General features: G+C 45.4%; 1 protein-coding gene across 1 annotated transcript in view; it reads left to right on the top strand.

Moving 5' to 3' along the window:
- The window catches only part of LOC147885609 (FAD/NAD(P)-binding oxidoreductase), a 63,856-nt gene that overhangs the window by 24,384 nt on the left and 22,213 nt on the right, over positions 1 to 17,259 (top strand). The window contains exon 11 of the mRNA XM_087396441.1: positions 8,754 to 8,867. Coding sequence (XP_087252567.1) covers positions 8,754 to 8,867 — 114 coding nt within the window. The remainder of the gene's footprint in view (positions 1 to 8,753; positions 8,868 to 17,259) is intronic.

Below are 17,259 nucleotides of genomic sequence, written 5' to 3' on the forward strand. Positions count from 1 at the left end.
GACACTCTTGAGTGTGAGTATGTGATCCATAGTCCCATGGTCTCGCCTGAAACCGGCCTGACCCTCTACTCTGAGCCCTTTCATCTCTGCGAGCAGGCTGACCGACGCATCCAATACAGCTGCATAGATCTTGGACATCACATGTCCAATCATGATAGTCCTGTAGTTACTCGGGTCCATGGGATCCCCTGCCTTGTGGATGGGGGTGATGGTGTTGAGTGTCCAGGTGCGGGGGAAGCCAAGGCAAACATTGTCATTGAATAGCTTTGCTAGGATCGGGGCTAACGTGTCGATCCCATCTGCGATAAACTCACTGCATAGCCCCTCGTGATCCTTAGCTCGGCCATTGTGCAGTTTCAATGTCGCGTCCTTGACTCCCCCTCTGGTGAATAACGTGCAAGTGGTGGGGCGAGGTGTGTGTATGAGATCTGGAGTGGGCTGGTGTGGGACATCATAAAGATGGTGTGCATACGTGTGCCAGACTCTCGTGTCGGTGAGGGGTGATGGAGACGTACGCTCAAGGAATCTCCGCCAAAAAACCTTAGAGTAGCTGTTGTACAAGATGTGCAGCAGTAGCTCCTCATTTCGACGAAGAAATGCCTGCTTCTTCCGACATAAGAGACGTCGGTACTTGCGTACCGTGTCTGGTGTGTTCGGGAGGTGACATTTGGTTTCAAGTCGGAGCTGTCGGCGATAAGCCTTGCACTCCGCATCGTACGAATTGTTGCAGGGTACAGAACCAAGAGGTGGTGGTCTAGTGGACCGTGTGGTGTGGGGAAATATTTGGAGGGCAGCCTCGTGGAGTGTGCGACTAATTAGGGCAGCACGGTCCTCTATGAGTGGTCTGTGATCGATGTAGGTTAGGAGTCTGTTTAGGCATCCAGAGTAGGCCGGTGAGAGGCTGTGATCAAAGTGTATGTCGTGGTAGGTGTCGTGCTTCCTATGTGGTGTGTGTGGTGTGGCTAAGCGTGGGGTGGCAATAGTGAAGAATAGGCATGTGTGATCAGCTCCTGGAGGGAGTGGTGCTACGGTGAAGTCGATGATACATGAAGTGAAGGTAGGGGATCCCATGATGTAATCTACTACACTAGTGCCCCCCCGTGTGGGAAGCAAGTAAAACCACCTGAGGAGGGCCATAGGTCAAGCCGGTTGTAGATGATGAGATCATGCATCCTGCCCAGATCAAGGAGCACATACCCATATGGTGTAACAGGCCCGTGTCGATCCGATGAGGTCCTGGTCATACTTGCTCCGTCTAGGTCCATGTCTGGTAGCATGATAGAAGTCCAGGAGTGGTGCCTGGTGCGTGCTCGTCCTGGCGTTAAAGTCCCCAACAAGGAGAACTTCTCCGTGGGCTGAAAGGTCTGGGATATCTTGATGTAAGGGTGCATATGGCGATGTCTCACCCTCCTCTCGTGCCACTCTGGCGAAGTGGGATGTGTCTGGCGGGAAGTAGCATATTGCTATGAAAAGGTCACGGGTGTTTGTGCGTCGGATTCGGATCCACATGAATCGAGAGTGTGTGTCCTTCCTCTCAATGGAGATGGCTCTAGCGAGGGAAGACCTGTATAATACTGCGACCCCGCCTGATCCTCGGACTCCTCCTGTATCCCTCGTCTCATCCCTGAAGGCTGACTCCCATGTGTAGCCATTGACTATCGGTAGTGGACGCTCTGGGCTCTGGTGTGTCTCCGTGTAAAAGACTATGTCTCGTCCTGTATAAGACTCCGAGAAGTTCCCTGGGTCTGACCATAAGGTACCATTACAGTTCCAAATGGTGCAATCTAGGGTCTTGGAAACCTGAGTCTCATAGGCCCCGTTCCCCTAGGGGGTACGAGTGGAAGCCCGACGGGTGCTGGTCAGCAACCTACCATCTCGGAGCACGGCCCATTTTTCCTCCTTGCGGGCAACATCCCGCTGCTGTAGAAGAACTCGTCGCTCCTCAATCTGTAGTGATGTCAGATCCTCGTCCATGGACACGGTGGGATGCTCTCGTAGAGCGGCTCGGCGTCGGAGTGTCGCTAGTCGAGCATGTGAATCTTTGAAGCGAATGACTAGGGGCTGCTCTCGGTTGGGATCTCTCCCAACACGCCATGCTCCCTCTATGCCATGGTCGGGGACCCCATGGTGGTGGTCACAAAGGTGATCACCTCCTCCATGGGCGTGGTAGTGGTGCTGGTGCTGTCTTGCGTGATCCCTCGTATCCAGATGTTGAGGGCCTTCAAAGCCCTCTGCTGCTGCTCTTGTATGGTGGCTGAAACGGTTGCCTTTGCGGGCTCCCGTTTCGCCACGTCCACCCATCTAGTCGTCTCTGCTATAGCCGACTGTATCGTGGCTATCTGTGCCTCCATCTCTGTGTATGGGGTCCCTCCATGCACTGCTCTGAGGGTCCCGAGCTCCTCTCGAAGTTGTGTGATGTCGTGCCTGAGTCCCTAGATAAGGGTGCCCTGCTCGTGTATAATGCGGGCGTGCTCCTGGGTGTATCGGGCCTGCTCCTAGGTGTAATGTGTCAGCTCTGCCTGACGGGCCCGGATGCTGTGTATCTCAGCCAATAGGGAGTCCCAAGCATCTGGTGGGGGCCTAAGATGTCTTGGTCCAGGTGGGAACTGGATCTCGAGAGGGGTTGGAATGAAGGTGGGCTGTTGAGGTTGTACTGAGGGTGGGGACAGCATGATTTGGGTGGGGGAGTGGTATGTAGGAGTAGCGAGGATGGACAAGGTGATGAAGGGTGGCTGACTGAGAGGTAGAGGTGATACAAGGGGAAAGTATTGTGGAGCCGTGGCCGGTGGGGCTAGTAGTGAGGCTACTGGAGAGGAGACCTGTGATGATGATGCAGGAGAGGGGAAGGAGAGGTGGCGTAGATTTTGAGGCAGATGATGGTGGTGAAATAGTGGTGGTAATCATAGAGTTCGAGGATGTGGTGAGCAGCATGGGCTTTGGGTGGGGCCCCTTTCTTCTGGGCTGCGGTGCTGTCCACTGTCAAACCGCTCCGGTTGCTGCGTTTGTTGAAGTCCTCCAGATTGAGTTGCTTTTGTGTTTTTGCCTTGTCACCGTTCCCCTTCCCCATCTCCACGCGTATGCAAATTTGGACCAACGGGACTCTCGCCTAGTCTCCTGTCCTCATCCCCCTATTCCCTTCATTATGGGGTTGCAGGAGGTCGGAGAACCCCCGTTCGCAGCTCCGACCCCTTCCCCCCCCCCCCCCCCCCCCCCCTTGTTGAGGAGGTTTATTTATTTATTTTTTTTTAAAAAAAAAAGGAGGGGGGGGGGTTGGGGGCTGAGCGAGGGGTAGCATGGGAGGGGGGGTGGGCTGAGCGAGGGGTAGCGGAGGGGTAGTGAGGGGGTACGGAGGGGTGGCGAGGGGGATAGCCGAGGGGTAGCGGGGGGTAGCAGAGGGGTAGCGGGGGGGCTAGCGGGGGGGAGAGAGGGGTAGCGGAGGGGGTACGAAGGGGTAGCGGAGGGAGGTACGAAGGGGTAGCGGAGGGGGTAGCGAGGGGGTACGGAGGGGTAGCGGAGGGAGCAGCGAGGGGTAGTGGAGGGGGTACCAGTGGAGGGGGCAGCGGAGGGAGCAACGAGGGGTAGCGGAGGGGGTAGCAGCGGAAGGGGCAGCGGGGGGCAGCGAGAGAAACCCAGCAAAGGTGCAGCGGAGGGGTAGTAGCGGAAGGGGCAGCGGGGGGCAGCGAGAGAAACCCAGCAAAGGTGTAGTGGAGGGGTAGCGGAGGGGGGGGGGGAGAGAAAGAAAGAAAGAAAGAAAGAAAGAAAGTTTTTTAAAGTCTGCTAAAGGCCGATGGGTCTATGAGACTGAAGAAAAACCTGATACAACGAGCAAGAGGATGGAGCTACTAAGCGAGCATCCTAACCCATGCTCAGTTCTTGGCATCCTAAAGTGCCATCCTAAGCGATCACATTTTAGTAAGCAAACTGTGCAAGAATGAATCAATAGAAGAACACTTGTGGGAGTGAGGACTACTCTAGGTGCTGTAGCAGGTCCGAAATCCTCAAGAAGATAGCTGGAGGAGCGCCAAAGAAAATAATATATCTCGAAATGTGCGAAACGCTTAAGCAAACCAGCTCCAAGCTATACGAAGATGTTGTAGTAGAAGTATTGGTAGCACGACACTAGGCAAAAAAATTGGCTATTCTAGAAGAGTAAGGCTAGGCCTAGCCCCAAAAACAGCTCCACACCTCCGTACTTAGTCCGTACCTCCAAACCTCTGTACATCCGTCGTCTGTACCTCTCCCCCGTCCGTACAGCCCGTCAGCAGGCAGCTAGTACTGTACAGTTCGTCAGCAATAGCTGGTACCTCTCCATCCATACCTCTCCCTCCGTACCCGTTAGAAGCAGCCAAACTAACCCTAACCCCAAGTTGGGCTAAACTCCCAACCCAACCCGGGGGTTAGGTTAAGCTAGGGGGTTAAACAGACAGCCAACTATGGACTGGCCTACCCTCTCCTCCAAGTCCCCCTCTACTCCCAGTAATCAAAGAGTTCAAATCAAAACCAAAAGACTCTTAGTCTTAAGCCGATGTATGGCTGTTTACTCTTTCAGACTATCATGTAGGTACTCTAAATAATGTGGGTTGCTGTTTGCACTCCTTGGGAGCTGCCATGTGCCCTCCCTAAAGCAGATGTACTAGAGGGTTTCTTGCTGTCCCATAGACCTTTTGGCCTCCAGTGGACGTTAATAGACTTTCTTTCTTTCTTTCTTTCTGTTGAAGATGGTTCTGTAGCAGCAACCTTGGAATAACCCAAAAATGCAAGAAGCAGCTCTAAAACAGGTAAAAAAACCTCCAAAAGACCTTGAAAATCTGCAAGCAATGGAGGTAGGTGGTTGATTTCTGCTGTAGTGGCCTGCAAACCCTAAAAACGGGAATGGAACAGCTCCGAATCAGCTCGTGTGCAGGGCGTCTCTTGGAAAACATGCCAGCCAGCCAAAAAACTCCACACATGCAGGCGCTTGTGGCTGCTAGGTACCGACCAGCAAGCAAGGAGCACCAACCAGCAGACAAGGAAGGAAAAAATGCACCAACTACAGCTCCAAGAGATCCCGGGTGATGGTGGCTGGTTGAGGAGATGGTAGACGGGCAGAAAGTAGCGCAAGAAGCTGCAAAAGAGAGGCGAAATGAGGACAGCAATGAAGGCGAGCTGTGAAGGTAGTAGGCAGGCTGGAAACGGAGGTAGAATGGAGGCGGTTGTGCAGAAACCCTAATCGGGTAGGAGCAGCTGAAAGGAGGCAGCTATGGGCGGATTAGGGTTAGGGAGATGATGAAGTGGCAGGGCAGCTATGGCAGGGTTAGCTTAGCTCTTATACCATGTTAGAAACATGGTGTGAGGGAGAGGGAGAGGTAGGCTAAGGAGTGAAGAAGTGATACTCAAATGAAGACATAATGAAGGCTTTCATTCATTCATCAAGTATGACATGACAAGTGAAGTACAAGCCTTATATAGGCTACACTCTCGTATTCCCCTTGCATGAGTAGCAGGCTCAACTCAAACTTTTGAAGCTCTTGGGAAGCATATTCAGCATTAACAACACTAGTTGATTTGTGTCAATCTTCTGAACTATTGCGGCTAGCGTATCTCTAACAACCTTGACTTTAATCAAATTCTAGATCTCCTTCCTTCATCTTCATTGTAAACAATTGATTTAGGAGCGCACAGATCTGGCTAGTGCTGTTTGCTTGTAGTCTTTCTGTATGTCTAGTCCTCCTTTGACATATCCGCCAATTGGATGTGTGGAATCATTGCATGTGAAATGACCAGAGATAATGCCTCTGCATCCTTCTCCTTACATTATACTGCCTGTGTTTGGTCACCGGGTGTTACTATGTTATCGGTGGCATCTACTTGATCCTTGTGTTTAGCTCTCTGCCTGTGGCGATACTCTAAATCTTCCTAGCACCATGTCGCTCTTTATCTTCACCTTCTAGATTGGCACCATTTCTGCCCATTCTCAGGGCCAACAAGAGCCCCTTGTGCCCCTCCAATGGGGCTTCAAGTAGGCTGCATTCCCCTAAACCAGGGCCCATGTGTGATAGCAACACCGTGGCTGTCCCTTCCAGGACGGATCTAACCTAAGGGGTGGATCTTTATTAAAACTCTCTGAGCTGCCCATGTAGCAGCTTGTGTGCTGCCCACATAGGAACCTCCCTCTTCACGCCCTTTAGTTCTACAGGTGTTACTCCCCCATGCTCTCCTCATTTGAGGTCTTACAAACGGGGAGTTGACCCTGTTACTCTAACAAGGGCCCATCAACTTGACAATCCTCTTCGTTCATACGATGATTTATTTTTCTTGTTCAGACCTCATTCTTTTTTCTTATGTCAACATGGATGATCTGGCAGGTATCTGGATTAACCAATAGTAAACAGAGGAATATCGTTGCCTTTGCTGTAATCTACCTCCCAATCAAGATCAGCTCTGGAGGCTGCAATTTTGGATAATGTTTTAAAACATATTAGAGCAACAATTTATCTTTACTACAACCTATCATGTATCGGAAGATTTTAAGCTTGTGAATGGGAACCAGGGGTGCATCACTATTGCAAGAAACATCTCCAAAAAGTCGAACTGACATCGCCTCGTTTGAATAGGATTGGTGAAGTAACCTCTGCATGGTTGTTATTCTGAACTACCTCCATATTTTGGCAAATACTATTTAGACAAGGTACTTTTATGCAAAGAACTTGTGAGCTCAAAACATATTTGTGATCCTTCTAAGAGATAGATGTGGACATGTAATTGCATGGGTGGGCTACATTGCTTCTTGCACAGGCTTGAAGAATACTCAGTGCATCTACTCGCAAGGAAAGCAGCTTAAAATTCAGCATCACTGAGATTGTATTGGTATCAATCTAGGCAAACTGAGCATGAGCATGGGTGTGTAAGCAAAGTTAGTCTGTGAAAAATATACCACAACAATTGTACAAACCATTCAGCATGGAGTGATGGTTCATTTGTCTATCTCTGGTGGGCTAATTGTTAGGCAATGGGATATCATCCAGTATGATTGCATAGGCACGGTTGGCAGAGCTTCATGATATGTTGCAAGAGGGGATGAGCATGGAAAAACGTGTGTGAACACAAGCACAGACACTGACATTTTTGTGGAGCTCACAAGTTCTACAGTAAAATCAAGATGTTAGTTTTATGCCTATGGCAGAGATAGTTGACTGTTTTATATCTTTTTGTGTTTTGAGGGCAATTGTGGGCTTGTGAGATTTGAGCAGACCCATGCAATGTGCAGGCCTTTGAATTTCATGTCTTTGTGGATAACACATATTTGCCTTACATACTTTAATCATAAGCTCAATCAGAACCTTTCACAAAACAGTCTCCTCCCCTCTTTCTTTTTACAAGAAGCATCTTGCTTCAGAGAGGAGAAAGGGGGATGGCTAGCCGCTACAATAAGATGCAACGTTTCTCATAAAGAACTTGGCGGCAGGATAGCATTATCAAAAATATAAAAGAACTTCTTGATGTTCAGGTTTCTCATTTGAACTCATTATAAACATTAGTTTCCAAGTATCTCTATTCATTCATTTTTCCACCAAGAAAGAATTTAAAGTCAATTCAACATGTGTTATAAACAAATGCTTTACTAACTTTCCTGTAGCTAGTGTCCTTTATTATAATCATCATTGGTTATGGATTGATTTGGAGTTCTCTATCTACCTTTCACCAAGAAAGGTAGAAGTAATGCTTTCTCAAGTAGCCTTGGCATATATATATATATATATATATATATATATGCCAAGGCTACTTGAGAAAGCATTACTTCTACCTTTCTTGGTGAAAGAAGTATAGTAATCTCATGGCATCTGAAGATCACTTTCCTGTGTCATCATCCTTAATAAAAGAAGTTGGATTAATCATTATTAAACCATAGATGGAGTACATAGGCTTTGCTTATTCAGAATGGTTATTTTTTTTTAAAATTCTTCAGAAATAGTTATTGAAATGGTCATATTACAGGGACCAATGTGTATTTCTTTTTCATTTCCAAGATCTATGAGTTCGTCTACGCTCTTATATGTGGACGTGGTCAAAATCCCCATATTAGGGAGTAGTCAACTTGGACTGATGCTACCTTCTCACGAGTTACCACCCCAAGCAATAAACAAGGACTGGAGAAACATTTGCATGCAGAAACATAGGCTTGACTCAGGCATATATGTATAAATGCAGCTAGGATGCAATGGTAAGAAACCATAACTCAGATCATAATGTAACAAATGCTTTGGCTCTCTCAAGGAATCCTCGAAGTTCTCAATCAACTAATAAAACATCTCTCAATAACCATCAAAGGATATACTGATTTTCAACATTTTAGCTCTAAACTTGGGTTTCACATAGATTCATAAAGGAATTATTTCAGTTTAAACACAAAATTTTGTAGAATGGATACAAGAAGCTGTTGGCATGGCGAACAACACATGCTTTGTGAAATTCCCACATTGCCAAAATAGAAGTAAAGCTGAAACACAAAGGGAAAGGTTGAGAGACATTGCACACAGTGGCTCTGCGCAAAGGGGATCATCATGGAAGGACCAATGAGAGGAGGAAGAGTATGCCATGAGCATATAGTATTGATTTGCCATTTATGTTTTAAATCAAATTGTTCTACCCTAGTCATTTTAAACAAAGGCGAGTTATGCTTTCTCATTTTACATTGTGCCTGGGTGATGCTTGAGTTAACAGTTTAAGGATTCCTTGAACGTTTCTGTTCTAAGAAGCTGAATTTGAAATGTCAGGTATATTATGTTGTTGATAAACCATCACCTGGCTGGAAAGGTGGGGCTGGTTACATTTCAAAGGATATGGTCCTGAAGGGAATGCCTGCGCCATCAGATGACACACTTATTCTTGTAAGGCCTCTGGCATGCGAACTGCAATCTGCACTTGGGATTTCTCAGCGTTTGAGCACTTGAATAACTTGGCATTGTATAATCATATCGAACCTGTATACTCATCCATGTGCAAACACATACAATATCTGCAAAAAAGAAGGGAAAGCTGTAGTAATTTTATGTAGAGTTTTAGTAGCTTCCTGGCTTAAAGCCCACTAAGAAGTATAAAGTGTTTTTCTGGCAGTGCTGTTGATACCCAGGCCAATGGCTTGAGTGGGATGAAAGTTAGACATACATCTTTGCCTGGTAAAATCAGATCTAATCCAGGGAAATAAAAATTATTACCAGCATGGAGTGGGTTTTGGTGTCAAAAATGTAGGATCAGTGTGTGATAAATGTTTTGCAAGGATGAAATCTGCAAACACAAAGGTTAAAGTGTAATAGAAGATTGGAAAGGCTAAAGATTGACTATGCTGCAATGAGGGAGATTGTATGCAGTCTTTTTGAAGGAGACCAAAACCTTGAATGGGCAGTGGGCCAGCTTAGAGAGTTATGAGCATGTATTGATGAATACATACATGTAGATACACAATTATCATATTTACAAGGGCAGTTAGATGAATAGATGTGGTTGACTCAAAAAACTAGGCAGGTGGTAAGGGTCTCATGACATTGCGTTTCACTGAAAAGTAGACTAAAGTATATGTGTTGCTTTCCTTGCTAAGTATGTCTTCGTTTTCAAAAAGTTTTTGTTACCTCTTTTCTTCTCTTTTGTTTTCTCTTTTATTTCCTGTGTACATTTTTGGACTTTAGAACAACAAAATGTGCTTGCGTGGGGCAGAACCTTGGAAAACTAAGGGGCAAGGCCACGGGGTGTGGATATGCAAGTTTTCCCCCTAGGAAATTATGTCTTGGGGGTAAATGAGAGGTTTAGGCCCAAGAGGGGTCAAAGAACCTTAGGATCCAAAGTTGGCCATTGGTTGGGTCTTAAAAAGGTCCCGCAAAGGATTCACATCACATGGCGCTTGGGCCGCCGTATGGGAATGAGGTCGCGGGAAGGTGGCGTGAGCATCGAGGGTTGTAGTCCGTATGTACGAGCTGAGTACCTTCATTGACTCGACGCAGCACGCACGCCTCTTTACCATACGGTGCTCATGGGTTGCTGTTGGTCGGTGTTTTGGGGCTCGAGCTGAGCACGTGAGCTCACGGGCTGATCAAGGCCACTACTTTAGAGCTTTAGTTGAACACGTATGTTCACAGGTTGACAACAAGGACTGGTCTTGGGTGTCAACTTATGGCTTCTCCTAGCGTGTGCATGTAGCTGGCCACAAGGGACCTGTGTTTTTCCTTGGTGGGGCTGAGTACAGCCCTTATGCTTTTGCGTTTGCTCGTGAATGAGCTGAGTTGGTTGCCTTTGGGTTAATTGTGAATGCCCGATTCTTTCCTTCAAATTATTCTTGGTTGAAAGCTAGTTTGGAGAGCCATTGTAGACATAGAGATGCACGGGTACTGCTTTCAGTTCGAGTGCAGGTTTCCCAGAGATTGTAGGCTGATCATTATGCGATGTATTAGGATTTATGCGGGCCATAGAGTGAGAGACTATTGATAATGGTAGTTCTGGATAGTGGAGAAAGCTCTTGTATACTTTCCTTTTCTGCTTTGAGCATATAGATGGCTAATGTGGCACTAGTGACAGCTATTGGGAATTGTGTGGCCAAGTGTGGTTACTAGTGATAGTTCAAGGCGGTGCGCAAGTTTTTTGGAATAGGAATGAAGTCCTATTGCTAGGGTTAGTGAGAGTAGTGAATAGTAAAGGCTATTGAGGCTATGTGAATGCCTAATGGGATGTGAAATGCCCGAGATGTAAGAAAGTATGGATCCTTTATTTAGCCTAGAATTTTGGGGCTGTCACTTAATGAAAGAAATACCGAAAGGGGCACCAAGGTTTGGGGCCAATCTGTGTCTTTGTTTTGGTGCAGGGGCAATCGAGCTCCCAATCTGCTAGTTATACTTTTGCTGAATTGTTGATATAACAGTGTTGGCTGGTTACTTGTTAGTTTTACTGCCCTTTAATTTATTGAAGGCCGGTTTCATGGTTCTGTCGCTGGGACATCACCAACTTCCTCAAGGGGGTGAGTCCGTGGTTGCTTTGGTGAGGAGACATCACCATAATCTTTAAGGAGGTGAGCCTGTGGTTGTCTCTGGTGCAAGTATTGCCTGCCGTCATTGAATTGCAGCAAGGACAATTCAGCAAGTATGTCACATAGTGATGAGGATTGGGATAGGGCACATGAGTCCTCTCAAGATGGACAATCTTTATTTGAGGGAGCTTCTGTTGATGATGATCAGAATGCTGATAGGAAGCCATATGGACTCATGCCAGCCAATAAGTATGTCAAATGGACAGGGTGCTCTATTGCAACAGTTTATTCATAATCCTGGTGATGATTTGCATGGCCAAGGCAATGGTTTTCAGCATGCAAATCGGGTTATTTTCGTGGTAGTTCTGTGTTTCAAGTAGTGGCTGGCCATGGGAATGGCCAAGGAATGCTGGGAAATCGCCTTGTTGGTTTTCAGCCTGGCATGCAAGGCTTGCAAGGGATTATGCTTGGGGGTATGCAGGTCGGAATGCAGAGAGTTATGAATGGAAACACTGGCATGCAGCAAGGAATGCAAAATGGAATGCATGGCATTATGGGAGCTCCTGTAGGCATGCTTGGTACGCAAGGTACTGGGGCTGGTATAGCAAACCCTGCTATGCGTAATGGCAATGTGGGTCAGGCTTTTGTTGTCCACTGTCATGTATGTGGGAACAACATTGGAGCAATCCTCATGCCGAATGGACGGGTTGTTGCCTACAAGACTAGAATGTTGCTGGATGTTAAACAAATTTGCAAGTATGTGAGAAAGAGTGGCTGGTTGTGGCTCATGCTCTTTTTCCATGGGAGCATTACTTGCTAGGGGCTGATTTCACTATGCAGACAGATCATCAGACCTTGAGATATTTTCCTCATGCAGACTAGGTTGTATGAGAAGCATATGCGTTGTTTCCTAAGTTGTATGCAATGAAGGACTAGTATGTAGAGGATGGGGTGTCTTGGGACTAAATGAGAGGTTTAGGCCCAAGAGGGGTCAAAGAACCTTAGGATCCAAAGTTGGCCATTGGTTGGGTCTTAAAAAGGTCCCACTAGAGGGGGCAAGGGGCAAATGAAGCGGGGAATGCCACATGGCATTTCCCCATGCCCAGATGCTTTTGGCAAGGAGGACCTTGGAAGCCTCAAGGAAAGGAAAGAGGACGACGACCGACGGGATCTCATGGGGTGACGAAGTGCAAAGGATTCACGTCACATGGCAGTTGGGCCGCCGTACGGAAATCAGGTCGCGGGAGGGTGGCATGAGCATGGAGGGTTGTAGTCCGTACGTACGGGCTAATTGTTGATTCAACGCAGCATGTACGCCTCTTAACCGTACGGTGGTCACGGGTTGCTGTTAGTCGGTGTTTTGGGGCTTGAGCTGAGCGTATGAGCTCACGTGCTGATCAAGGCTACTACTTCAAAGCTTGAGCTGAATATTTATGTTCATAGGTTGACGACAAGGACTAGTCTTGGGTGTCATCTTATGGCTTCTCCTGGTGTGTGCACATAGCTGGCCACAAGGGGCCTGTGAGTAATCTTGGTCAATATGTCACTATGTAAACCACAAAGTCTAAAAAGCTGACTATTGCTGTGCTAATTCTGGTGCCTTTACATTTATCCAAGTAGGTAAAAATTGTGCAAGTTCGGTGAGTTGATCAACTACGACTGCATCATGTTCTCTATTTGTTTGGGATAACCTTGTGACAAAACCCATAGATATACTTTCCTATTTAGCATCAATAATTTGTAGAGGATGCAATATACCTCAAATGTTAAATGGTTCCGTCTTATTAATTTTGGCGTTGTTGAAACTTACCACATAGTCCTAGACATACACTTACATTTTCATCTAATAAAAGTGCCATTTGACCCAATCATAGATCCTTTGTATACCAGGATGACCTATGCTAGGCTGTCGTGATATTCATATATCTCTATCACTTATATGTGTACGAACTAACAATCAATTTCGGATTGTATACTGATATCTAACCTCATTCTCAAAGTTGATGTTCGTAATATATCGGCTACTATCTTGGACTTCTTGCTAGATAATACTTATTGGTCTTGCATTAGCCTTTTAGAGAATGTAGAAATCAATTTCCATTTCAACAATAGCACATTAAATTGACCAATCTTGCTCAAAGAATTTGCTACTTGTTTCTAACTGCCTACAATATCGAATCTAGAAGTCAAACTCTTGCACTAACTTTGCCCATATTACCTTTCTTGCCCTCAAGTCAGGCTAACTACGAAAACACTTACGAGCTTCATGATCAACTAAAATCTCGAAAGTTGAGCCATATAAATAATGTCTCAATACATTTAGGCATGTATTACATTTTATAATTCCTTTTCCTATATGTAATACTTTAGCTGAGAATCATTTAACTTCTACTTTCGAAGGCAATTGGTCTTCCATCTTAGAGCAAAGCAATACCTATAGCAAAGTCACTAGCATCTATTACAATCACAAATGGCTTATTAGGATCCACAATAGCTAGCATAAGTGCGATAGTAACATGATATTTTAGAATCTTGAAAGTGTCATGCAAGTCTTTATAAGAATACTATAAAGCCTAGAAAGGGCTGAACCTATCTAATGGTTTGAGGGATAGGCCATTCCAATACCTCCCTAACCTTGGCACCATCAATGTAAGTCCTATCAGTAGAGATTATACAAGATCTCATGCTTGAATTAGTCACATCTAGACTCTTCTGCCTTACAATATTCATAATAATTCTAAATGGGTATCATGCTCGGACAAAGTTTTATTACAAAATTAGGATATCATCCAAAAACACTAATGGGAATGAAGGGGAGAATGTGACACATGAAAGCGACAGAAACATGGAGTAGTAGTGGAGGCAAGATGAGCTGTACGTATATTGGAGCAGCTATACAATTGAACTGAAGCACAATATAAAGAACCTATAACTAGGTTTAGGACTAAGAGTCCTAACGGCCTAGTGACTTATTAGTCATACGTTGACTAAGGGGACTTAAAGTCCTAAATAATACTCGTACTAGCCTACAAAGACATACGAGGGGCTAAGCTTTCCACAGTGGTTGTGTACTCAGCTTCACAACTAAAAGTAGCACTTGTAGGCTGCTTTTTATTGAGCCAACGGATGCATGAAGCTCCAATCATAAAACGGTTGCCACTATGTGATACTCTAGTGCCATAACATCCTAAGCATGCAAAGCAAGTAAATAATTGTGACCATAAAGAAGGCCCAAATCTTGGGTACCTTTTAAGTAGCGGAAGATGCGCTTCACAACCTACCAATGTTGTGTACTGGGACTGTGCATGAATTTGCTAAATTGTGAAACAACATACTAAAGATTTGGCTGTGTGTGGCACAAATATATCAAGCATCCAACATCATGCTGATAGAGAGTCGCATAAAAGGGCTCAACAGCATCATCCATAGAGAAAAGAAAACTAGACTCCATGGGTGTAGAGGCTAGTCTCTAATCCTCAAACTGAAATCTGTGTAGGAGCTATTCAAGTATTTAGAATGACCATAATATCCCCCTCAACATAAGAAGACTGAATGCTGACTGTCATTGCAAATGCTGCAAATCAGCCTTAAAGGCTGCAATATGCTTCATCCCCCTCAACATAAGAAAACTGAATGCCAACTGTCATTGCAAATGTCTGCTTCAAATCAGCCTTAAAGGCTGCAATATTCTGTGTGGAAGGTCCATTCAGAAGCATACCATCAACGCATAGAATTAAGATCAGCAAGTTGGCATCACCCTTGCGGACCTAGAGAGTGCTGTCTTTGCTGTCTTTGATAGAAAAGATAGAGTGGAAGAGGTTCTTCGCTTAGGCCAACCCTGCCGCACAAAGGCTTGGAACCCATCAGGTAGCCCACTATGCTTGTTTCCCTCCATGTGAGAAACAAGGATCCCTCTGGATAATGGCCATCTCTAAAGACTGTTATATATGATTAGGTTGTGTACTATCCCATCTTGATGGAGAAAGAGAGAGTAGGAGAGACAGAGTGCTGAACGTAAGTTGCAATAGATGAGAAGTGAAACATACAAAAGTAGGGAAAGGTTTTGTCTAAGTGACAAAGACTTATCCTTCACTAACCGTAGTTAGTGAACTAACTGGGGTTAGGGGGAAAACCTCTAAAGAGGAAAAAGTACCCCTAACCTACTTATTACATTACATTGGTCACTGCTAGAATATAATAATAATTCTAACACCCCCCTGCAGTGCCAATGTCATGTACAAGGAAATGATCAATCACTAAAAGGAGATAAGTTCAGGGCACTGTGAAATGCCTCAAACTTCTCACATGGAAGTGCTTTGGTGAAGATGTCTGCAATATTGTCATGTGTTGACACATAGATCATACTGATCTCTCATGCATGCAACTTCTCTGTGACGTGGTGATAGTGAACCTCAATGTGCTTCGTGCGAGCATGAAACACAAGATTTTTTGCCATTGCTATAGCACTCTAACTATTTGTGAGAATCAGAGAAGGACCTTCCAATGAAAGACGAAGATCAGCAAATAAACGACGCAGCCAAACACATTCAACTGTCGCTGTGAAAGCTGCCCTGTACTCAGCTTCACATGAGGAGGTAGCCACTGTAGATTGTTTCTTGCTCAACCAAGAAATGCAAGCATGTCCTAGAAAGAAACAATTCCCATTGGTGGAGTGCCTAGTATCATAGTCTCCAGCCCAATCTGAGTCACTGTAAGCATGCATCTGCAAGTCACCCCCCCTGGGAAACATCAAGCCAAAAGACTTTGTACCTTGCAAGTAACGGAAGATGCGTTTTACAGCCTGCCAATGCATAATCTTTGGGCTGTGCATATACCTGCTCACTTGAGAAACTGAAAATTGAATATCAGGTTGTGTATTGCAGAGATAAATGAGGCAACCAACAGCCTAGCTATAGAGTGTGACATCAATTGGTTCACTTGCATCATGCATTGTAAGCTTCAGCCCCGGCTCCATGGGAGTGGACATAGGCTTGCAATCATGCATGTTGAATCTGTCCAAGAGCTTTTGAACATACTTGGATTGAGACATAACAATGCCACATTTCTTATGAATAAACTGGATCCCCAAATAGAAATGTAACAAGCCCAAGTCTGATATATCAAATGTAGCTTTCAATTGAACTTTGAAATCTGCAATTACTTCCTCATTTGATCCGGTGAGCAGCATGCCATCTACACAAAGAATGATGACCAAAATATCCCCCCCATCCTTCTTGATGTAGAGGGTACTCTCAGTTGGACTATTGTGCAGCCCCTTGCTGGTTAGAAAGGCATCAATTTTTGCATACCATGCACGTGGGGCTTGTTTCAGCCCATATAAAGCCTTATTCAGCTTGCATACCTAATGTGCATTTCCTGAAATTTCAAAGCCCGGAGGTTGCTTGACATAAACCTTTTCCAACAAGTCTCCATTAAGGAAAGCTGTTTTAATGTCTAACTGATGAACATTCCATTCAAAATTTGCAGCCATTGCTATAACTGACCTGATGGTGGTCATCCTGGATGTAGGAGCAAAAGTCTCCTCATAATCTATGCCCTTTTTCTGAGCATATCCTTTTGCAACCAGCCTTCATGAATGGACTGCAATTCATCATGCATGGCATTCATCGAATGCACATTATCCTTTGCTTCTTTAAATGTCTCAGGCTCCTCCTCATCAAGAAGAGTACCTGCATAAGCTGATTCAACTGAAAGAGCCCCCCCTGTGTGCCTTACTGCACTACGAGTCTTGCCAGGCAATGGAGCCTCAAGCTTACTCTCCCTGAGAGTCTGAAGCAACCAATTCGGGACTGTTTTGGCTGCGTGTATCTCTTGAATTTCTTGCCTGACAACTTCATCCACACCTTGAGGTGGTACTAAATCAGCTGGGGGCTGAATCCGGACATGTGGATTTAGAGGAGGTTGCTGTAAATTCTGAGTTTCAGCGGGGGAACCAAATGCTATAGGAAGCATCCCCTCAAACACATCATCTAAAGGGGCTGGAATCTGAAATTCAGCATGTGTATGTGCGGAATTTTCAGAGAATATAACATCTCTACTAACAAAAATCTTGTGTGTAGCAGGATTGTAGCAGGATTGTAAAGACGATAGCCTTTGCTTTGTGAACTATATCCCACAAAAATGCATTTGAGTGCCTTATCTAACAACTTGTGTCTAAACTCCAAGGCACGTGGGCATATGCAACACAACCAAAAACTCTGAAATGGTCCATTGAAGGCTTTCTCCCATGCCATGCCTCATAGGGAGTG

This window comes from Dipteris shenzhenensis, chromosome 25, assembly GCF_047967505.1.
Source record: "Dipteris shenzhenensis isolate YYH24624 ecotype China chromosome 25, Dip_SZ_1.0, whole genome shotgun sequence".
NCBI classification, from domain to species: Eukaryota; Viridiplantae; Streptophyta; class Polypodiopsida; order Gleicheniales; family Dipteridaceae; genus Dipteris; species Dipteris shenzhenensis.